The 23,653-nt window shown below is 46.9% G+C and overlaps 1 protein-coding gene across 3 annotated transcripts in view; it reads left to right on the top strand.

The window, feature by feature from the left end:
* The first annotated feature begins 247 nt into the window (after positions 1-247).
* SSBP2 (single stranded DNA binding protein 2) overlaps positions 248-23,653 on the top strand; it is an 875,377-nt gene continuing 851,971 nt past the window's right edge. For 2 of the 3 annotated variants that reach the window (XM_078675324.1, XM_078675321.1), the window contains exon 1: positions 248-383. In XM_078675324.1, coding sequence (XP_078531450.1) covers positions 322-383 — 62 coding nt within the window. In that variant the 5' untranslated portion in view covers positions 248-321. Of the gene's footprint in view, positions 384-1,054; positions 1,161-23,653 lie in introns of those variants that run through there. The other variant, XM_078675327.1, reaches the window with a different exon arrangement.

The following is a 23,653-nucleotide window of genomic DNA, read 5'->3' as shown; positions in this document are numbered from 1 at the left end:
ACTGAACAGCCAGTTGTTTAAAATCCTTCTCGGATAGTTTCAAACTCCCCCTTGCGTTGAGGGAGTGGAGCTAGAGAGGGCAGGGAGGGACTGGGCTCAAGGGGAGGGAAGGGTACAGACGAGGGGGAGGAGGCTTCCTTGTTGTGCTTCTTTCCAGCCCATCTGAGGCTCTCCTGTCAGTCACGTCGATGGTGGGATGACCCGGAAGATGCACTGACCAATAGAAGTACGGAGGCGGCGGCCTATCGCCATGGTGACAGGGGTTGTACCGGGCTGGCTGTGATCGGTTGACAGGTGCGTGACAGTCAGAGCTCTGGCAGCATGTACGGCAAAGGCAAGAGTCCCAGCAGCGGCGTGCCGTCCGACAGCCAGGCCCGCGAAAAGTGAGTGCGGAATGGGAGGGCGGCTCTCTGCGTGCTGACATTGTTAATACTGTGTCCAGGGGATGCGGGGAATGTGCGGTTAGCAGACCAGTAGCACACTGAGCTTCACCTTGGCACCGTACTGCCACTGTCCCAACATTTACCCTGCTGCCCCGCTTCAGCCTGCCCCTGCTTCAACATTTGAACCAAAAACCTTGACCCTGTATCAGCCTTGTCACTACTCCATTACTGTTCTGACCAACCTCCCGAGTCCTGTCAGTGCGCCAGCTCTGAGCCTGACCCTGCTTGAACCATGGCCATTTCATGACCCTGCTCCGCCTCCAGCCATAACCATTAACCAGACCAGTTCCGCCCAACCTACTGAGACCTGATACCTGCTTCAGGCAGGCTTTTCTCTCCTGACACACTGCCCCCACCGACATATATCAATAATCCTGCTTGTTTTTCGCGCCATGTGTTCTAACTCGTGACTTGAACCTGTAGCTGTAACCGGTATCCCTGACCCAACAGCTTCCGGTCTCTTGTACCACTGCTTGTGCTAGTTTGATACTAATGCTATGTTGATTCTGGTGGTATCCTTACCGTTCAGCCTGGTCCCTGCTGCTTTTCTCTCACTGTGCTCTCACGCATCCTGTCCAGGCAGACACATGCTCTTTCTTACTTTAGGGACCTATTCACCCTACTCTGACCCGAAGTGTGAGATCTGTGGCACCTACAGACACACTTCCTCCTGTCAGCTCTGATACTCATCCCGGATGCTGCAGGCAGTGTGCACAGGTACAGTCCAGTACTGAAATCTAAAGTTGCCCAATATTTCGGTGATATGTTATTTGTGTCAGTGTGTTCTGTCCCTTGCATTTAATTGCAGAATTATGATATGTTCCTTTTGTAACATTCATTTTTGGTAAAAATGTGTGTCATTGTGACAAGGATCTGCACTGAAGATACTAAGGGTTAATTCAAGTAATGAACAGGAGGTACATACAGTTTCCAGGTGCGTGAGAGTTTACTTCATTCAGTTAAGGCTTGGGCTTTTATTTTACATTCTATCAGTTGTTGCCCTCTTTATTCCATTACAAAATCTGAATTACAAGTCCCAGAATGCGAAGCGAGAAAAATATGGACTGAATTTGATACTTAGCCATGAACCAGAAAAACTTGAGCTGTCTGTTGCATTCCACCACATTTGCTCAGTAACACTTACTATGTTACCGTGTTTTTTTTCTGCCATTTAAATGGGTTATATTTTTTCCATTGCTATTTGTTTGAGCAGCTTTCTTAAAAGTAGCTGGTCTTGTTAACAATAATGAACGAACTATCGGTACTAAATAGCATTTGATAGATGTGACAGTAATTGTGGTTTACTCTGTGCTCTTGACTGGAACTGGTAAGATGTGACTATGGAGGCTTTTTGAGTCCTTGGGCATGGCACTTCCTTTGAATCTACAAAAACTTACCCTTCAGTGTACTGACCTTGAAAAATGTGTACTTTATAATGATGTGAGTATTTTTCATATGTTATATACATTATTAAGTGGGTTACTTTTTTATGGAAGCAGGAGAAAGTAGCAACATGAGATGTTGTTTTTTAAAATTATCTATGATGCTCTCTCTGTTAATGTGATGAGGGTGTATGTGGATATAGCCAGGCTGGATGGCCCAGTGGTGACAGGGTGCGAAGAATACACTAATTATTGAACTTTTTGTGTTCCTATTTTTGTTAAACATCTACATACTGTATAGTAAAGATGGAAGATATAATCTAGCTTGTAACACTTGAAAGCATTACAATGTTATACAGAGATATTAAGGATTGGCATACCACTGCTTCTTTGCTGCTTTGCCAGTGCAATCTCTTAAAAAGATATGCAGTGTGTTGTGGAGAATACATTCCTCTCTTTCACATGGACTTTAAAATGTTGAATTCCACATCAGAAAAGTGACTTTTGGGAATTTCTCAATCTGACCTGGCAACCGTCCAACTTATTTATTTAAACTTAAGCTTGACCCGTTCCTTTTCATTACAGACCATTCCCAAAAGCTTACTCGTGTATTTTTTCCAAATTCCTTTGAAATGTACATTTTTGGCCTGCTGCATTTCTTGAGCAGATAGGCCATGCATTCAGTGCTCGGCTGAAGTCTTAAAAGTAACGTGACAGTGGTTCACTGACATTAAACTGTTCATCCAAACCTGAGTATCATAAAGTATTGGACTGAATAAGTATTTTGAGGAGACAGCAATTACTATTTCTATTGAATTTGTGGACTAAACCCTCGGAAATTATGTTCACTTGAGAACTCTTTAGTAGTGAATTGAAATAATCAGCATGCCATGTTTTCAGAAGTTATTTCGTTTTTCTGTAGCGCTCTGGAAGCAAGGCTCCTGAACACTGTCTCACAGGACAGGAAAACAGCGTCGTCAGCACGAGAAGAGGTTTGCGATCTGGGGGCCACTTGCCTTCTATTAAGCCCCAATGTAATTTGTGCAACCTTTAACGAGCCCCAGTTTGTTAGCCACCAGCACTTGGCATAGTCGGACCTGTGGTCCATGCTTTTATAGCAAAAGTGAAACAACACATCCCAGCATGCAACGAGCTGCTGACTTCGGAGACACGACTGTTCTAGTGTCACATGTGACATGGGGCCACTCCAAAGCCATGCGGTGGTGTTGAATCTATGTAGACAGTCCCCAGTTGAATATAAAGGTATTTTAAGGGGTGCAAGGCTCAGCCAAAAAGAGAACTGAGCGTGTCTTAGTTTATACATTTCTCTGGAAAGCAATTGCTTTTTATTAGCATATGAAGCAACATGTATGTTTATTAGCACAAAGGAACGAACTCCTTATCAACGTTTTTAGGTTTAACTTTGTTTTTTATTGACATATTTAGCATAGACACAGTTCTTGTATCCGCGCTGGTATCCAGCGACCAAAACATACATAACTGCAATTGTTATCCTTTGCGATAATACAGGCTAACATAGCCCCCCTAAGCGCGTGAGGCTGGCCCAGTATCCGTTTACGTGCTACATTTTGATAAGAAAGGCAAAAGTGTTCAACATTGTCAAAAAGTATTCAAACAACCCCCCTATAAACGTTTTTGACAACTGTTTGTACATCAGCTCCTGTTTCAAATGTTAATTGTTTTATGGCACTGCAATATAGGGAGACTCTGGGCATCTCTATTGTCATTCATTCTTGGAGAATGCAAACCCCAAACACTTCAGAAATGTTAAGATTGTGTACTGTGATTAATAACTAAACAGAATTTATTGTGAGGAAAATAAAAAAAATGAAGGCTCAATATTATTTTTGCACCACTTTTGATGGATATAGTAGACCTCAGGGTTTTTAAAAAAATAGATTTTATTCCACTCACAATAGTTACAATTTTCTCACAATCAATATGGAAAATGTTATCAGTCCCATCGGTTTCAGACACATTTAAAGAGTGACTCGGCACGAAACATTTCGAAACCACTATTCTAGTGCAACATAGTATGGACCTGCGTAACGGTACACAGTAAGAGTTTGTGTTGTGGATTACCAGCGCATACGACGCCACACTGCTTGCGCGTTCCATGGTGTTGGCAAGCTACCGGTGACGAGCCTGCGTCTGTCTGGCCGGGGTGAGCAATAACGTGTGTGAGCATGTGACCTCTGAGCTCCTCGGGGTAGAGGGAGGGAGGAGAGGCAGAGATGGCGTCAGAGGGCAGGTCTGCTGTTTCCCAGGGCTGCCGGTCAGCCTGCTCCCTGGCACAGCGGAGAAACGTCGTAAGAAATGGGATTATTTTGTGATGTAAGGCGTGATCTCTGCTGTCCAGAGGTTCCTTGGTTGCGTGTTGAAAGTGGGTCCTGGCACGTTTCGAGGCTTTTAGATGGTGGTTAAATAAAATAAGCTGCTTTTGCTAACAAACATAAAGGTGAGGCTGCACGTGTGCTAGCTGGCTGGCTGCCCGAGTCAGTGAAGTTACAGGAAGGGCTGATGGCGGGGGGGAGGCACTTCCAAACTGTCAACATCCTTGTGAGACTAAACGCTTCTTCGGATCGTCATTCTGCGGATTCCATAGTATACATTAAATAATGAATCTGTAAGTACAGTAAAATAAAACTTTTAAGTGCAACACAGCATTTAAAAACTATTTACAAAATTCTAAAAAATCCAGTAAACTCAAAGTGTAAAAATTGCAATCCATGTCCAACCCAGGACCATCGATAAGATTATAATTCATCAGTCTGTGTCTCTTGCAGGTTCAATGGTATAAATTAATTAACCTATGCCCCAAAAATCTTCTGCTCGGTGTAAATTAATATAGTATGGTGGTCATGTGGGAAAGAGCCTACTCTTGAGTAGTCTTCATAAGATAAGATAGTTATCCGCAGATCTTATGTTTGGTGGAAATGAATTCCATAGTTTGGCTGCTTGAACAGAGAAAGATGTACCACCCAGGTTTTATTTCTTGTATACTGCGGTTTTGAGGCAGGGTGCCAATCTGGAGTGGAGGTTCTTTTTAGTGATTTTATACCTAATGAAAAGTGGTACTGTTCCATGTATTGCTTTGTGGGTGATAGAAAGCAGCCACAAGGTATATCTTATGGCATCCGGCAACCAATGTAGGGCCCTCAAGGCAAGGGAGATGTGTACTTGTGGCTTTACATATAGGAGCAGTCAGGCAGCAGAGTTCTGAATTCGTTGTAGTCTTTTCATTGTTTTTTTTTTTTAAACTGTATTTTATTGATTTTTCACCAACAACCAACATGCAGTGCCGGTTGCAAATCCGGATGGGATAACATATACAATCCAATAAAGTATACATCACACATGTAAAATAGTCATACATCCGAAGGTATCTCAAAACAGCTAGAATGAGAACCATGACAACAATCCCCATGTCACCCAGGCACATTGCTACACCCGCTTGGTGGGCATAAAATCCATAGGAAAATAAAAAATAAAAAAGATTGTTAAAAAAAAGAGTCCTTTGTAGTGCCCTTCAACCATCCTCCTCCAGCCAATTCTTCGAAGGTTGCTCTCCATCCTCACTAAACATACCCAACAGTTATGCCCATTGTAGGATAGCCTTGTTACCCCTTCATCCGCACGTGATGGGCACATATGCTTTTCCTCCGCAGCCATCCATTCCATCAGATCTTTCAGCCAATAAGATGACACTCCATCCTCACTAAACATACCCAACAGTTATGCCCATTGTAGGATAGCCTTGTTACCCCTTCATCCGCACGTGATGGGCACATATGCTTTTCCTCCGCAGCCATCCATTCCATCAGATCTTTCAGCCAATAAGATGACAATGGGGCCTTCACCCCACATCCCACCTATTGATACCCATCTTTTGGCTAACAGTATGGCCAGCTGGGTTAGCTTGAAGGTTATTTTATGGCCCCTAGGACGGGACCCTATCCCAAGAATATATGCAAGTGGAGCCAAGGGAACACTAATCCCAGTGGTCACCTCTATACAAGGTATCACCAATGTCCAGTAAGACTGGACGGGAGTGCACTCACAGGCTAAATGGAGGAAGGTGGCCCAACAACCTGCAACGTGTGCAAGCAGCATTCCTTGTGGGATCTATTTTGTTTATGCTGTATGGAGTGACGTAGGTGTTGTGTATGAAATAAAAATGTAGCAATTTAAATCTGTTATTACATAGCACAGTACGAACACGGTTGAATGTCAACTCCCAGTCCGCATCCGCAATGAGCACTGCTGCGTCCCTTTCTCAGGCGCTGCGCACCGGGTACTGCCGCGGCTGCAGGTCTCTCTTGAAGGCTCTTTAAAAATGAGTGATAAGATGATGGCCCTCCCTCCCCCCTCCCCCAACCCATGAGACCATCTAGGACCCCGATGGCTGCGGAGACACCGGGAAGTCCACCTAGAGGTCTTTTCCACACTGTCCATCTTAGCATAATGAAGAAAATGAGCCGGGCCCAACCCGAAGGAGTCCTGCGCATCTTGGAATGCTATAAAAGTGTTCCCAGGATAAAGGTCACCAGATTCCAGGCATCCCCCAACCATTGTCCCATAGACATAGTCAATGTTTTGAAGAGTGCTACATTTCATGGTCTCAGCTCTCTACTAAAGGGTGCACTTATAATGACCTTCTGGACCACCCTTTCCCATATCCCTGCATTGTGGCCCCATATCCCTGCATTGTGGCAGCTGGAATTCTGATCTCCCCACCCCCCCCCGCATCAGTAGCTGAGGCAGTGTATCCACCCCATACTTGGTACCCAGTAGTCGCTCCTCCCAATTATCTGGCTCCGCAAGCCACTAGCTGCAACCTGCAGATGAGCAGCATCATAATAACATTGTATATCTGGGACTGCCAAGCCACTCTCCTCAATGACCCGTTTCAGAGTTGCAAGCACCACCCTACTAGGCATACCTGCCCAAAGAACTGTCAACAGCAAGCTATCCAACCTACGAAAAAAGAGATCCGGTAATGAGAACATTACATTTTGTATGAGATGTAGGCTTCTTGGGAGGAAGACCATCTTTGCTACTGCTGCCCTCTCCATCACAGAAACGGGGAGCCAGTACAAAAAGCAATAGAGTTCTCCAGACCAGTCAGCACCCTATAAACATTCTGACACTGATTTTAGGCTTCATTATGGGTACCCAGATCCTCAAATAACGGAACCCCTCCATTTCCCATCGGAGCTCCACCATCGATACTTGGTGTAACTGCCTCCCAATCAACACACCCAGGGGGAACACCAGAGACTTGCGAACATTAAGTTTTAGCCCTGAGACATCACCAAAATCCCCCAGTTTCCTCATCAACAAATGGATTGACTCTCCCAGCTCACGTTCACACTCTATGTGGACAATGCGCTGATGTACGATCACAGAGTCCCACCAAATGCCCTAAGGGGCCATCTCTGTGTGCAGCAACAGTGCAAACAGCTCGATCACCAACAGTAATGGCGAAAGGGGACAACCCTATCCAGTGTCCCTCTCCACTGGCCAGGGTTCCGATAATTGGTTCCCAATCTTCATATGAATCAAAGGTGCAGTGTATAAGAGCCAAATTCAGGCACAGAAATTGGGGCCAAACCCCATACCCCTCAGTACTGCCATTAGAAAAGCCCACTCCACTGTATCAAATGCCTTTTCTAAGTCTAGTGAGACCAACACCATTTCTTCCTCTCTGTCCAGAGCAGCATGGAGCTTTAGTCAATCTGCAGAGATTATGCATAGTACTACGCGCCTGCATGAAGCCACACTGGTCCTCATGAATCAAATCCTGAATAGCTTCACCCAGTCCAGTCCCCAGAATCTTACATAAAATTTTGAGGTCAATGTTAAGGATAGTCAACAACCTGTATGCAGATTGATTTTAGTCTTTTCATAGTTAGTAAAAATGATCCGTGGTAGAGGCCATTGGTGTAATCAGACAGTAGAAGAGAGATAGTAGCTTGGATCTTATGTGAAAATCCTCGGTGGGGAAAGATATGCAGCAGGGTTTTCATAGTATGAAGCTTGATCGTGCCAAGTTATCCACTTGGACATTCATTGATAATGATAACGCCAAGGTTTCTTACTTCTTTGGATACTTTAGGTGTTGGTCCCAGATTATCAGGCCAAGCGCTAAGTGGGTCACAATTGTTTCCAGTCGCCTTATGTGAGTATTTCAGGTTTGGCGCATTCAAATTAAGATGGCTCCACTGATCGGGGGGCGTGGCTAGCTGAGCAGCGAGATGGCCGCTCTCTGAGTGAGCTCCGCCGGCTACTCTGACTAATCCTTCATTAATCCTACTTCTGGTGACTGCGGACCCTGGATACCCACGGAATCGATGTCTTTAGCCTGGGGGAGCACTCGGCTCGAGTTTGAGGCGCATCGTCAACGATCCTGAGGAGCGGCGGCGTTCCAGTCACTGACCGACCTGCGCGCCCGCTCTGCTCCCGGCCGGAAGTGCCGGCCTCTGGGCGTTGCGGAGAACTGTAGACTGCGGCTGCGTGGGCCTCCGGGGACCCGGGGACCCGCTGTGCTGTAGCCGGTATCTGTGTCGGAGAGTAAGCTGTGACCATCCGAGGCACCGGTGAGTCCCGATCGCGCAGTTGTTGGGGACTGACTGCTGTGATCCTGGGCACCGCGGTGAAGGTGGACCGCCCCTGCTCCGACCGTGACTCCAGAAAGGGCGCCGTGCTGCACGTGAGCTTACACCCGAAGCCGCGGTAAGCGATCCGGGAACCAGGGGCTTCACTGGGGGACAGGGACACAATTGGTGACCGGCACACGAGGGACGGGGCAGAAGCAGCGCGAAGCTGAGGAGAGGCGGAGACCGGTCTAAACCCTCCCGCTGAGCCAGTACTCCTGACATATCGATTGCCGACCGTTGTTGTGACCTGAGTGCCGGTCGAACGCTGCTGCGCCCTGCTACTCGGGTCCCCGGGTCTCCATTGAACTGCTGGACCTGCAAACTACCGCACTGCCTCACTACTTGAACTCCGGGGCCCGCCATTTTGTGACTTGGTGCTGTCTTGCCTTCCCTGCAGCTTCACAGCAAAACTGGGCAGTCTCACCAATTGAGCTCTACACTTGGCCGGAGACTTGCTGCCATTTGGGTCGGGCAGGTGCACCTTGACGCCAAGAGTTCCATCACACGCACATTACTAGGAGAGGCGCGGAGGGGCGCTGCTCCCTCGCGACGCTAGCGGACACCTCCGAGCCTCGAGGATGGGGAAAAACGAGGCAAAGCAACCCAAAATTAGCTTTGACAACAAGAGACCCCAAAAGACACAAACGTCGGAGTTGGAGGGCGGCGCACAGTCGTCGCAAGGACCACCGCCAGACATAGACTTCGGGGCACTTATTATGGAGGTGAGGTCCAGCTTGAAGAGCATTGACGCTAAACTCGACAACATGGCTTCGCAGCTGGAGTCTGTGAAAACTAAAGTGGATGCCCACGAGACCAGACTGGACTGCCTAGAAAACAGGCAGACTGAATGCTGCGAGTTCCAGACTCAGGCCAAACAACATATCACGTCACTGGAGCGGGAAATAGGTAATCTACGCGCCAAGACAGACGATTTGGAAGCGCGCTCCAGGAGGTCCAATATCCGAATTACGGGTATTCCGGAGACAACAAACATTGGCAGGATGGAGACGTTTGTGACAGACCTCCTACATGAACTATTCGACCCTAATCTGTCCCCAGTCTTCACGGTCGAGAGGGCGCACAGATCGCTTGGGAAAAAACCTCCGCCTGGAGCCACACCTCGACCCATCCTTGCTAAATTGATCAACTACCAGGATAGGGACCTCATCCTACGCTTGGCGAGAGAGAGGGGTAAGATCACGCACCAAGGTAATACCATCTCCTTCTACCCGGACTTCACCCCTCTTGTGCAAGCGGCCCGTAAGGAATTTCTGCCGGCGAAGAAAGTTCTACTGCAGGCTGGTGTGCCATACTCTCTACTATACCCGGCGAAGCTGAAGGTACAACACGAAGACACCTCGCACTTCTTCACGGACGCTAAATCTGCGCTAAAGTTCGCTAAACATATTTGCGCTGGGGCCAGGAGAAAATCGCCAAGATTGGAGGATGCTGCGGAAAACCTGAGTGACAATGACTGAAGGGGCTAATACTGTGGAACTGCACAACTGCTCCTTCGCCCCCCTTCGAGTCTCGAGGGGACGCCTGGGTTCCCTTGGGCGCGCAGTTATTGCGTCTGCACTGAGTACGTGGTGGTAAGTCGCTGAGGCGCCCTTGGGCGTCGAGCTGAGGCTGCTGACTCCATGCTCTCTTTGTGGCTGTGGTTAACTGAAGTGTTTCGTGGACCCTGGGATGGGGGTTCCGCTGGTCACCAGGAGATCTAACATTTGATTGTAGCCACCCCGTCCGTACGGGGGTGTACGCTGGGCGCACCACGCCTCATGGGGTGCTTCCCATTGTCGCCGATGTTGGGGGTTCTGTGGGGTATGTCACCACCTGTTTGGGGGGTTGGTGAGGGAGGCGGGGAGCGGGGGGGGTTGAAGAGTTTGCTGTTTGTAGTTTTGGTCTGGTGCACTGAGAGATATCTTCTATTTTCATGTCTGGGCGCAGGGGCATTATGTGTGCTGTGTGCAGGGATGGGTGGCTATGGGGATTGGCTGCCGTTCGGGGTTCTGTTGCCTCTACTGTACTTCTATGATGGGGGGGGTTAAATTGTGGACCTGGAACATTAGAGGCCTTGGAGACTACAAGAAGGCCCGGTTGATGCATGGTATGCTAGCCAGACATAATGTGGACATATGTTTCCTGCAAGAAACTCACCTTAACGCTGTTCCTTCACCTAGACTGCGTAATTCTAGATGGTCTAATGTGTATTCTGCTATATTCTCCAATTATGCGAGGGGGGTGGCTATCCTTGTACGAAGAGGGCTGGACTGGCGGGAACGCACCTGCGAGCAGGACAAAGATGGGAGGTATGTGCTCTTGAATGGTTCTTTGCAGGGCAAACCGGTTGTGCTGGCTGCCATCTACGGCCCAAACGTGGATGATCCTGACTTCTTTCTGTCTTTATGGGCGCGCATTGCACTGCTTGATTGCCAATCAATTATTGTTGGAGGGGATTTCAATGTGGTGCTGGATGATGATATTGATAGGAGGGGTGTGGGTAGGCCAACCCATGCTAGAGCGCGTCAGGCTATATTTGATGTAATGGGGGAAGGGTTGCTTTCAGACGTGTGGAGAGTTCGGCACCCCGGGGAAACGTTGGGCACCTGCTACACATGTCATCAGTCTGCATGGTCTCGCTTAGATTACTGGCTGGTATCGCCTGAGGTGGCGACGTGGGTGAGGAACGTTGACATACAGGCCAGATCACTGTCAGATCATGCTCCGTGTGAGTTGGTGTTATGTGTGCCTGATGCGATGCATAGGAGTTTCCAGTGGCGTCTACCTCCACATGCTCTCACGGACCCGGTATTTGTTGAGGAGATCAGGACAGATATTATTACATACTTTGCAGAAAATACTGGATCGGTTTCGTCCGAGGCCATAGTGTGGGACGCCTTTAAGGCGGTGATCCGGGGCCAGTGCATAGCGCGCCAAGCGGGTGTGCTGCAATCCATTCGTGGAACACTGGCCCGACTAGAAAGGGAGTTGAGAGATCTGGATGGGGCCTTCAGTCGCACTCTGTCATTGGAGGTCGCTGGTCAATTTAAAACCAAGCTTCTTGAATTCAATGAGGAGGCAGACCGTGAAGTTAAATTCCTAGGGAAGCAAGCAGAGGCTCGGAGATACGGAGAGGGAGATAGGCCAAGCAGGACTCTAGCTAGATTGATAGCTTCACGTACGCATTCACACTACATACACGCCATCCATGACAGTAGTGGATCCCTGGTTGTGGGCCAAAACGAGGTTCTGCGAGCCTTCACTGACTTCTACACGACCCTGTATACCTCCAGACAACCTGTCGCTCCGGCTTCTTTGGAGGCCTTTCTAGATTCCATTGCCCTAGTGTGGTTTAACGACAACCACAGGCAATACATGGATCTCCCGGTGACCGTGCAGGATATTATTCAGGTAATCAAAAGCATGCCGGCCAACAAGGCTCCGGGCCCTGACGGTCTGACTACGTCCTTCTACAAGGCATATGCTGACGAGCTGGCACCGAAACTCCATGCGGTGTTCGTGGAGGCCCTCGAATCGAACTCCCTCCCAGATTCCATGCATGAAGCCTTAATTATTACGCTTCTGAAACCGGACAAGGACGAACAGTCCCTGGACTCTTATAGGCCCCTCTCCCTGATCAATGTAGATGCGAAAATCTACGCCAAAATTATTGCAGATAAACTTCAGCCGATGCTACCGATCATCGCACTCCCTGATCAATCCGGTTTTGTTCCTGGGCGAGCTACATCGCATAACCTCAGAACTATCTTTTCTGTCTTGCACTATTTACACCCTTCTGTACAGGTGGCGGTGGTGTTCCTTGACGCCACCAAGGCGTTCGACTCCCTGGAGTGGCCGTATCTCTTCCGGATATTGGAGAGAATGGGATTCAGTCGCAATTTCATAACCCTTATTAAGTTGCTGTACACTGCACCCAGGGCGAGAGTGAGCGTTAATGGCCTCGTTTCCCAGCCCTTTGAGATCTCTAGGGGAACCAGGCAGGGTTGCCCGCTGTCCCCGCTCCTATTTGCTATAGCAATGGAGCCGCTTGCGGCCAGGATACGGCAACACCACACCGCGAGAGGGATCGGGTTCAGCTCCCGTAGTCTGCTGATTTCATTATACGCAGACGATGTCACTCTGTACATTGTGAACCCCAGTGACAACATGAATCCATTACTCCGTGAGGTTTGAGGGACTCGCGGGAGTGTCCGTGAATTGGACTAAATCGGTCGCGTTCCCCCTCACTGATGAGACAAGCCAACCGTCATCGGAGTACCCCTTGCGTTGGGAAACTGACGCAGTTAAATATCTAGGTATCTGGATCAGTCGTGACGTGCAGGAGTTGTGGTCTCTTAATTTTGGCAGAGCGGTGGACTGGCTCGAGAGGAAAATCGAGGTCTGGAACAAGTTACCCCTTTCCCTGGTGGCGCGCATAGCGCTGGTGAAAATGGTGGTCCTACCCAAATTCCTATACCTGTTCGTTAATATTCCATTGCCCCTGACGGCGCACTTTCATGCGCGGGTCCGCTCATTGCTCTTGACTCTGGTTTGGGCTGGGAAACAGGCGCGTGTATCCTGGAACCTGCTAACTCTCCCACTGAGACAGGGCGGCCTCGGAGCCCCTGACCTCAAGCTATACTCCCTATGCGCACAGGCACAGTTTCTTCATTTCTGGGCCTTCCCCACCCCTTACCAACCGCACGTGGCGGTGGAGCTCGCTGCTGCTGCCCCGTTACCGCTGCGAGTGGCGCTTTATGGCAAGGTCAAACGTCCCTCGAAGGATGTGGACACGGTAGAGATGATTCGCTGGGCTTGGCGTGAACTGCAAAACAGAGCAGGACTCTCCGTATTGTATGCGCCGGCTGTCCCCTTACGGGGCAATCCAATGCTACCTTGCCTGTGCGCCAGAGGAGGTACCCTTATGCTCCACGGGCGGCGACTGACTACATTTGCCGATATCTATCCTGAGGGCACTTTTGTTGATTTGCCAGCGGAGACGGACGATCAGCCCGTGTCTTTCGCGGACGCGTTGCTGTACCACTCCCTCAGGGAATCCTGTAAGGGATTGGGACCCCAGTTTCCTGAAGAGCCACAGCCCCTGGATGCCCTTCAGAACCTGCTTTCGAGGCCGACCCCCAAAAAACTGGTTTCTAGGCTATATAACTGCATGCAGGAGCAGGCCCCGATTACGGTGTCCAAAGCCAAACTGGCTTGGGATGCTGACCTCCCAGAACCACTGTCAGATGACATGTGGGAATACTGCTGCAGACAACTCATGGCGCTATCCCCGAATTATCGTCTTAGGCTCATTCACTTTAAATTTCTGCAGCGCTACTACCGCACGCCAGTTCTGCTACACCGAATGGGAGTCCGTGAGGACACTGCTTGCTGGAAATGTGGGGGAGGAGACGCGTCCTTCATTCATGTGGCGTGGAGCTGTCCAAACCTGGAGGAGTACTGGTCAGCGGTTTTTGCTGCTATTAACCAAATTCTTCACAGGGCCGACGCCCCTTCACCGCTGTTGGGTTTGTTAGGCTACGTCAAGGACACGGAGCCTTGCGATAGAAAGTTGCATGCTATGCTCCTCCTATATGCCAAACGACAGATATCGCTGCACTGGGGTAGGAGGGCCCTTCCATTGTACGCAGACTGGATTAGAGATGTGACATACGGACACACGCAACTGACCAATTATTGGGAAACGATGCCAGCGGCCTCTAGACCCAAAGATATCTGGGAACCCTTCCTACAGTGGACCGGAGAGCAGTTGGGATCGGTAGCCTCCGATGATCTGTCTGATGTAGGTGTGTCAGATGATATGGGTTGAGAGCTCTGTGCAAGGGGTATGATGTGACTGTCTGGATGCGCGGAGCTGGTGTGATCCTCCTTGTTGACAGGACTTGTCCCATCTCTTCCACCCTTTAATGTTCCCTATATGCGACCCTTCGGGCCTGCCCTGTTCCACCCCTGAGGCCATGTGACCCTCTGGCTTGTCCTACCACGACCCCCTCCAAGTCCCCCCCCTCCTTCCCCTTTCTCCCCCCCCCTCCCCTGGCTCAGCGCTTGGACCCTGACACATGCGCGACTACAGATACTGCCACTGTTAGACACTCATTCGCGGCTACATGGCACGCATGCGTAAGGCCATACACGAGGGTGGATATTGCATGCTCGATGTCTCTCGACTGCACCGATGGTTACTGTTCATGTTGTTTCGTTTGTATGTTGGGACAAGTTGGGTGTAAACAGTGCTTGTGGACGATTTCTTTTATTCTGCCGCTTCAGCAGGCTGTGTCCTGTTGCTATGCTTGAGGCGGACCTGTTACCCTTAGATTCACTTGTCGCCTGCAGCACTGATAAAATGTAAGATCATTACCGTGCATGATCTGCACTGCTCATGTCCATGGTGATCCTGTTTCTTATATAATGTTTTTGATGATCCAGTGCCCGCTGAGGCAGGACTGACCCATTGCTTTCCTTGCTGACGTGTGATGTGAACACCATAGCGGCCTGCCTCCGGGTTGTTGGCGTGACGCAGTGTACCAATTATGATTCCTCTGTGTTATACATGTCTTGCACAATAAATAAAAAAAAAAAAAAAAAAAAGATGGCTCCACTGATCAATGGCACAGAGGCAACTGAAGATTTCTGAGTTTCCAATGTCTTTGAGGATTTCCAGTCTAAGAAGTATTTGTATGTCATCTGCGTAGTTCTAGCATGTGAGCTGAAATACATTGATCATTGCTGGTAATGACTTAATGTAACTGTTAAAGAGCATCTACATGAAGTACACACACTACAATAGCAGGTGGCAGAGTGACTGGTCACAATGAATTAGATGTGTGTAGGTATGGAAGATTACACACCATGAGTGCTTTGTGATAGAGAATCACATCACTACAAATCACATGTAAATCTATGTGGTCAGTATTAGAAAAGCAGTGTTTCAAGTGTAGATCACCACAGGGAGCAGCTGCGTGGTCAACATTACATATATTGGAATCTGTGGTCACAGCACTGAAAAGAATGTGGAACTTTGTATCACATTACAACAGTATTGATGCCATTACTGTTATACACAGAACTAGTGGAGATGTATGTGTAGGTCACAAAAAATACAATAATTTTGTTATTGTGAGTGGGACAAAATACAGTAGTGAGGATTCCTTGTTGGGGGTCACCATACAATAGTAGGGTGTGTAGTTTCTTTGTGTAAGAGAGGTTCACAGTAAAATTATAGCAGGGGCTGTATCAGTGGGATGTACTACTTCAAGAGGTTGGGTGCAATATATCGGAATTTAGATTCAGCAGCACAGAGACCGTCCTTAATTTGTCTACCACTTCACGTTTTGTCCTTTACCTTCCTAAAATCGGTAAAAATAACAAACATACAGTGATTCAAGAGAAACAACAAAGCTGCTTCCACTCCAAAGAGATGAGAGTACCATTGAACATCGTCTTTTGTTCCAGAATAAATTATGTGGAGTTTTCTGAGGAAGAGAAAACATATGTTTATAGCTGAAACAAGATCAATACGAGTTGTCCTAGCAAGAGCTATTACTTTGTTTTTTGGGGCGCACATCAGCTGAGAGGACCTTGTTGCTGGAGAAGGGTGACATGAGTTAGAAAGGATACCAGCTCTATAGGGTAAACTTTTGAAAATGTATTAAGAGGACAACACCATAATAATGTCAAGCGCTCTATTTGTGATCATCTTGAAATATTATCAGATTGCAGTTCTGAGAAATGCTGCTGTTCTAAGAGTGCCTTAACAGCGTAGCGGAGTCATTTGTATTGAAATTGGAGCAGACTAGAAAAGCATTCTCTCCTCACACAGTCATTCCTAGCCCTCTCGGGATCACTACTGACATTCTAGCTACTGACATGAGACCCTTTTTTCACTATTACTCGAGCTAAAAAACACAAAATCAAATGTTACGCATCGTACAGCCACACATCCTCCTCCACTTCATGTAGTTATTGAGGATTGCACAAAAATCGTAGCCCTCACATCATGTCATTGCCTTCCAGGTGCAAGAACCTGAGCTAAATGTGTTCAAATGTTCTACCATCATCCAATAATGTAACACTTGATCTTTTTCCTTTTAATGCTGGACGTCTGTTATGCCATTGCAATTTTCTTCACCGCAGAAAATTTCTTGAATCTTTTCAGTGCTGTTTACACAAAGAAAATGTGTTTGACTCCAATTGCAGTTGAAAGACTAAGACATGTTTTGGAAACACTTCTAATTTTCTTTGATACCTCTGATTTTGACAGAAGAGAATCATCACCATCTTACTGTTACTCAACATCCCAATGGCACTCTACAAAGTAGACCACACAGTCTTTCTCGGCTATTGGAAATCTGCTAGAACATCATCTAACATTCATGAAATTGTTCAATTTATAAGGTGATACAAAAAGTGAATTTTCTCCAGTACCCATGGATCAGGGCTGGACTTGGCCATTTTAACACTCTGCAATTTCCTTGTGAACATTAGAATGAGAGTTGCTTTCAGAGCTTGATGGGTTGCCAAGACCCAGTCATCTAAGCCCAAGAACCCCATTCTCCTGCAGTGTGGTGCTGGTATGAACATTTTTACTATGACTGATTCTGTTATCTAGCTGATCCTACTTTGGACTCTCCCTTCTCCCTTTGGGATATCCTCGAACTCCATACATCATCCTCTTCAATGTTTGAAAGAAACTTTTTGAAATGAAAACCAGAACATCTAATCCTCCCCATTTCCGATAATTTGGTCTTCCATCTGTCTGTACTTTAGATGTCTTGGAGACGTTTTTTTCAGCATCTTAAAGAAAGTTGTTCTCCTGGTTTGTACTTCAGTGCCGAATCTGGGTAACGCTTATTTAGGTCATAACTAAGTGATCCCATCATTCTATAGCCACAGTTCTGCCTTTATTCTTTGCAGTCTGCGCAAAAACAATTGCTCTGAGCAAATATTTAAGAAACGTTAAGGTCATATTCCTCAAATAACTGGTTTATAAAAAAAAAAAATGAACACCATTGTCAAATCGTGTAACTTTCTGATGACCGAAGGAATGTTTGTTTTTATCTTGATCAAGTACAGAAGTTGGTATTAGTGGTGAAATGGAGATAAAGCAGAGTTGTCTTTCACTGAATTCTCTAGAGGTGGTGAGTTCAGAGATGTTTAGGCGGCCTGAACACTACAGCAGCCTCACTGAAATAATAGATGGTGCTCAGGGCGCATTTTAATAAAGGCTTTGACACCTTACTGTGGGTCTATGTGAGTAAGGGTCCTTACCCGTCATGTATGATGGAATGATGAGTATGGTTCATGGGGTTCCGGTACAGACCAACACACTTGAGCCTTGCACTCTTCAGCAGACTAATCGATAATCAATATAATGAGGGACCCTTACTGAAAGATTCTGCAAACCAAACCGAGTTTAAACTAGACTTGAATAAAGAAATACGTTTTACAACTATGTCTCTGCATGAGTAATCAATATGATGTGGAGGGTAAAGCAGGTTGCCGGGTTCTGGCTTCCAGTCTCGCTGAGGGGAGGAGATTGGGGTTAGCGTTCCAGCGCTAATCCACCCATGTGTTACTTAAGTCCATGCCAGTGGTCACGTGCAGCGAACATGCCAAAGGCAAGCCCGTCTGTGCCCGTCCGCGCCTGTTCCGTGGCCAGCACCAGCCATGCTGCCGGCCATCCCATCAGACCACGAATACTTTGGACCAGGTACCAACTAATGGAAGTTAATGATAAAGGGTGCAGTGCTCCGTCGCTATGTAAATTGTCGGGGTCATTGAGCGCACATTTTAAGTGTGCTACTTACACATTCTCTTTTAAGACAGGTCTTAATATCTCATCCCCCTCTCCCACCAGATTATTCCCCTCTCCCACCAGATCTGCCTTTCTGAAAAACATCAAGGCGTGTCTGCTTAACTGTAGATCGCTACCTCGTCATTCGGGAGATATTTGGCTATCCCTTACCACTCATGCTTGGGACTTAATGTTTCTCACCGAAACATGGGTAAAAGACTCCTCAAATCCCGACCTTATTCTGGCTATCCTCCTGAATATTGTTTTGTTGGGAGTAGTCGTAGCAGCTGCAAGGTGGGCGGTGGAATTGCTGTGATTTTACGCTCGGGTTGGAAGTTCTCCTCGAGGAAGTTCTCTAATATTGGGCTTTTAGAAGCCATGTACTTTAGCATTTCTGAAGCCCCACGTTTAATTTTGGCAGGTATTCTTTTATATAGACCGCCCAGTCCACTCCCACAATCCCTTATGGATTTCTATACTGTAGCTGCTGATCTATCGCTCAAACACCCCCACTTCACTATTTTAGGTGATTTCAACCTGCATGTGGATGACACCTTCTGTAACAAAACTGGACTGCTCCTCGATACCATGATGAGCCTCAATTTGATCCAGCGGGTTAGTGGCCCCACTCATCGGGCTGGCCATACGCTCGATTTTATTGTTCACCAATCGTCCTAATCTGACTACTTCATTACCCCTCCCTCTCACTTGGTCAGAACACTTTCTTATTCCATTCAGTCTGGCTACTACCCCTTGCTCTGACAATCCAGTTAAGGCCAGGGATACCGGCAGGAAATGGTGCAAAATGACCTGCTCCTCACTGGCCCCTGCACTTTCCCGCGGTTTGTGGCTGTCTGATGGAGATTTAGACACTGATGTTTCAAAGTTTAATGACTGTTTTTTCTCTGCTATAAACTCGATTGTCCCTGTGCAACCGATAAACTCTTCCAGATTAAAACCCTCTGCTCCTTGGTTCTCCTCCGCCTTGCGTGCTGAGAAGAGCCTTTGTAAAAAACTTGAGAGGAACTGGAGACAATTCTATGATACTGAGGCAAAAGCTATTTAAAGAGTTGCCATTAAGAAATTCCATAAATTGAAACGTTCCATAATGAAAGAGTATTACATTGAGAAAGTCAGCTCTGCTGATAATTCCTCAAAAACACTGTTTAAATAGTGAAAGAGTTTTCTAAGCCATCTGCATTATCTAGCGCGATTCCACCTAGCCAAGAACTCTGTGATGGGCTATCTAACTTTTTTCACGAAAAAAATCCTAGACATTTTTTCTACATTCAACCAGTGCGGGGATTCACCTGCTCTGGACTCTAGGGCAACCAAGGAGGAGGCTTTCACTTCCTTCAATGCTATCTTTATGGATACCTTTCCTCAAAAAATGTTATCATGCAAATCAGGCTCTCCTTTGGACCCCTATCCGGCACAAATATTCAGTGCACTCGCCCCTCTTATCATCTCTCTCTACTGAACTTTCTTTGGAACACCTCCTTACTAACTGGACACTTCCACTAGTCGTGGAAACAGGCCATGCTGATTCCAATTTAAAAAAACCTGAAGCCAACCCATTGGTGTTTAACAACTATAGACCCATTTCCCTTTTACCTGAACCAGCCAAAAGCTTGGAGAAAGTCGTGCAAGAACAACTCTCTAACTATCTGGAGTTCGGGCAACTTCTCCATGACTCAGTCTGGTTTTAGATCTGGCTATAGTACCGGGACTGCGCTTCTGGAGGTGTCAGAGACTATTTGCGAATGCGTGGACGCAGGCGATGCAGCAATGTTAGTGCTCCTCGACCTGTCGACGGCATTCGATAGTGTCTCTCAACCCATATTGATTGAGAGACTGCATAGTCTTGGGATTCAGGGCACCCCTCTGGCTTGGATTAGATCTTTTTTAAGTGATCGTACCCACAAGGTCTACCTTCAACCTCTTGTTTCTGAAAAGAAACCAATTAGTTGTGGTGTTCCCCAGGGCTCTGCCCTGAGCCCACTGTTTTTTAATGTCTACGTATCGCCACTGGCTACGGTGACAGAATCCTGTGGGCTCAGAGTGATCTCATACTCTGATGACACACAATTAGTGGTTTCATTTAGAGATCACTCTGATGCCAGGTTTTCGAATTTTTGACGCTGCCTTAGCAATATCTCTACCTGGATGTCACTCAACACCCTCAGGTTAAACTCTGATAAAACCCAGGTGCTGTTTTTTAATAAAAAAACAACCTCTACCCCTTCTCTGGTGGCCTTCTGAATTGAATCCCCTTCCAGCACCGGTGGGTTCTGCCAGAAATCTGCGATTCATATTTGATAATGAACTATCCTGTAAGGCTCAAATAAATAAAGTCACATATGCTTGTTTCAGTATACTCCGCATGATCCGGAAAATTCTTCCTTTGGATGCTCGCCAAACCAATATTCACGCCCTTATAGCGTCACACCTGGATTACGCAAACAGCCTGTATAACGGAGTACCACTCTATCTGGTCAAACGTCTGCAGATTGTACAGAATTCGGTGGCAAGAATGATCTGCAACATCCCATATCGTCATCCAATCTCTCCTCACTTAAAAAGGCCACATTGGCTACCTGTGACTAGCCACATTCAGTTTAAATCTCTGGTCCTGGCTCATAGAGCAATGCAGGGCCACGGGCCGGCCTATCTTAGAGCCAGACTGAAGCATGCTTAGTCCAGACGATCTCTTAGATCAAATCATCTTTGCCTCTTACATACTCACCGCTTTCGCCGTTCTAGAATGGGGGGTAGAGCATTCACAGTTATTACTGCTCGACCCTGGAAGAACTTGCCAATGCCCCTCCATATGACAGAATCAGAATGCTTACTTTGACGCAATTTAAAAACCTGGCTGTTTACCAACCCCTGGTTGCACAGAGACAATCACAACTGCTTACTGCTTGCAGTGCTGGGACACCCCGTTGGGGGTAGCTGTGCGCTCTATAAGTTTCTAAATAAAATAAATATGTAGGAATTGACGTGCAGTGTCACGCTTGGACCCATTCCACTGCCGGCATATTGCAGTACTTTGGATATCAGCAGAATCTCCAACTGGACTGTGTCTGTAATATCTAATCTGCAGTAGTGGCTGCTACCGATCGGGAGTGGTGGGGGCGGAAAGGCAATGAAAAAAACTCCACTTTCCTGGGCCAGCCGGCCGCTGTCTCACCTCCGTCCTGCTTTTCCTGTCTCTGCCAGCAGCAGGAAGCTTCAGAGAACACCCATGTTCATCATAGCCAATCACGGCACTGCAAAGCTGTGATTGGTGTGAGCGCCGTGGTTCGGCGCTCAGACAGGGACTGGGAGGCTTTGCATGTTCCTCACTGGGCTGTGTAAAGCAAGCCTGGTGGAGGAAGATGCAAAGTGTGCAGGACTATTTGGCCAGCCCGAGAGGGTCAGCCAAGCAGTCACGTACACTTAAGGAGTGCAAACCACTCCTCTCCCTACTTTGACTAGCCCTGCCCAGAAAGCCACTGACTTCAATCGGAAAAATAAAATGATGATAACGATACGTTATCATATTATTTTTCCTTGTGAGTAGTGGCGCGACGCACCGCGCCTTAGAGGAGGTGCCTCCACTGCTCATCTGGTAGTGGCGCGACGCACCGCGCCTTAGAGGAGGTGCCTCCACTGCTCATCTGGTCTTGCTCTGTACAGAGTCGGAATATTGAAGCGGAGCCCTTCAGACCACACTCCTGGTGCTTTCCACTTTTTCCTACAGGCTTCTGCAACAAATAGCTTGTGAGCTACTGGTAGCTCTCCAACTACCTCTAAGTAGATCTCGTTTGTGCTGTCCACTCTACTAAATTTGAATATATGTATACCAAACTTAAAATAGGTTTAGATTTGAGATAAAAATGTTTTTATTTTCAGAACTTATAAGCTGGCTTCTGGAGCAAAAATGTTGAATTTGAAAAATATATTAAAATCTGATATTTGAGTGATAAATCATGTGGCATTGGGGAGACTTATTACTCTTAATATTCCCTCGGTGACAGGAGCATTGCTGTTGTGTATTACCCATGTAGGGGCATTCCAAATCGATTAAAGCCTTTTTTACATTACTGCTGGCAGCCCTGCCTGATGCAGTGAGGTGATCACTGCGGACAATTTTGCATTAGGTGGCCACTAATGTAATCTTATCTGACATAGTCATGATTACAACTCTAATAATATTAGTAGCTCAGGGCGATTTTTGTTGCATATAAGTAGCTCTCTTTACAGAAAAGGTTGGAGGCCCCTGTTGTACTCCAATCAGAATCTGGCACTGTACTAGGTTTTTTAAATAACCGGGGAGATGGCCTCCCTCCTTCTTTCTCTCTATGTTGTGTCTTTCTAACATATATCTGTTTATTAACATCTTGGTGGTACAATTATGCCACCTGTTTCCGTTATTGGCGTATGTCTTTTACCTATACTACTTCTGATCGTACTACAGCTGAGCTTTAGTGTTTGGTGCCTTGTTGGCCTTCCACTACATCGCTATATTTCTTTTAGCAATCCCCAAAGCTAAGTCTATGAACTTACATACATGTTTAATATTCTTGGAAGTAGGCACACATCTAGTTTAGCATATCAGAGATTTAAGCTCAACACGCTTACCCGAGTGTTCGATTATCAGTTCCTGTATTTCCTGTACTCCCATACCATGTGGCAAAAGTCACCTGAGCTATATGACCATGTGTACAACACTAGGCATACTATTGTACATATAGGTAATCATACTATAGGGCAAGTAAGTTTGGTGTAAATAATTGAATTGTGTGAATTTAAATCTGGGGTTTCTAGTCACTGTATGCCAAGGTTCGGTCCCATTCCCTGGCTTTAAGGATTTTTCCTATTTTCTCATCCCTTCGCTCTTCTAGTGTTGAAATGTTTGTATGCAGGGTGATGGGGTGACCATTTTGAGTATAATGTAGATATTGCATGTCAGCACTTCCAAACCGTCAAGAGTACAAATAGGATTTCAGAGTGAGGTTTGTTCTCTTCTTCCCAACTTCTATTTTGCTGCTTTTATTAACACTGTGTAGCATAAACTGTTCCACAAGGGTTTCAAATGAATGCAACTTTTCCTTAGAATACAGGTCCTCAACTGTGGTTATGCCTGCCTCCAGCTTTGTTGTCTTACCCTATTCCCTTTTCATGTCCTTAAATCGAGACAGACACCGCAGTAATATCTCTGGGGCATATGTGAAAGTGGAACACACCCTCTGAAGAAATTTAGTCTAGCAATAATGTGCTGTCTGAAGTGCTGTAAGTTGTGAAGTGGAGAATTTCAAGGTTGCAAGTATAGCCCCCTAAGTAGGGACC

The sequence above is a fragment of the Lissotriton helveticus genome, chromosome 2_1 (assembly GCF_964261635.1).
Source record: "Lissotriton helveticus chromosome 2_1, aLisHel1.1, whole genome shotgun sequence".
Classification (NCBI taxonomy): Eukaryota; Metazoa; Chordata; class Amphibia; order Caudata; family Salamandridae; genus Lissotriton; species Lissotriton helveticus.
Note: the sequence above shows the minus strand (reverse complement) of the source record. Positions and strands in the feature narration are given on the sequence as shown.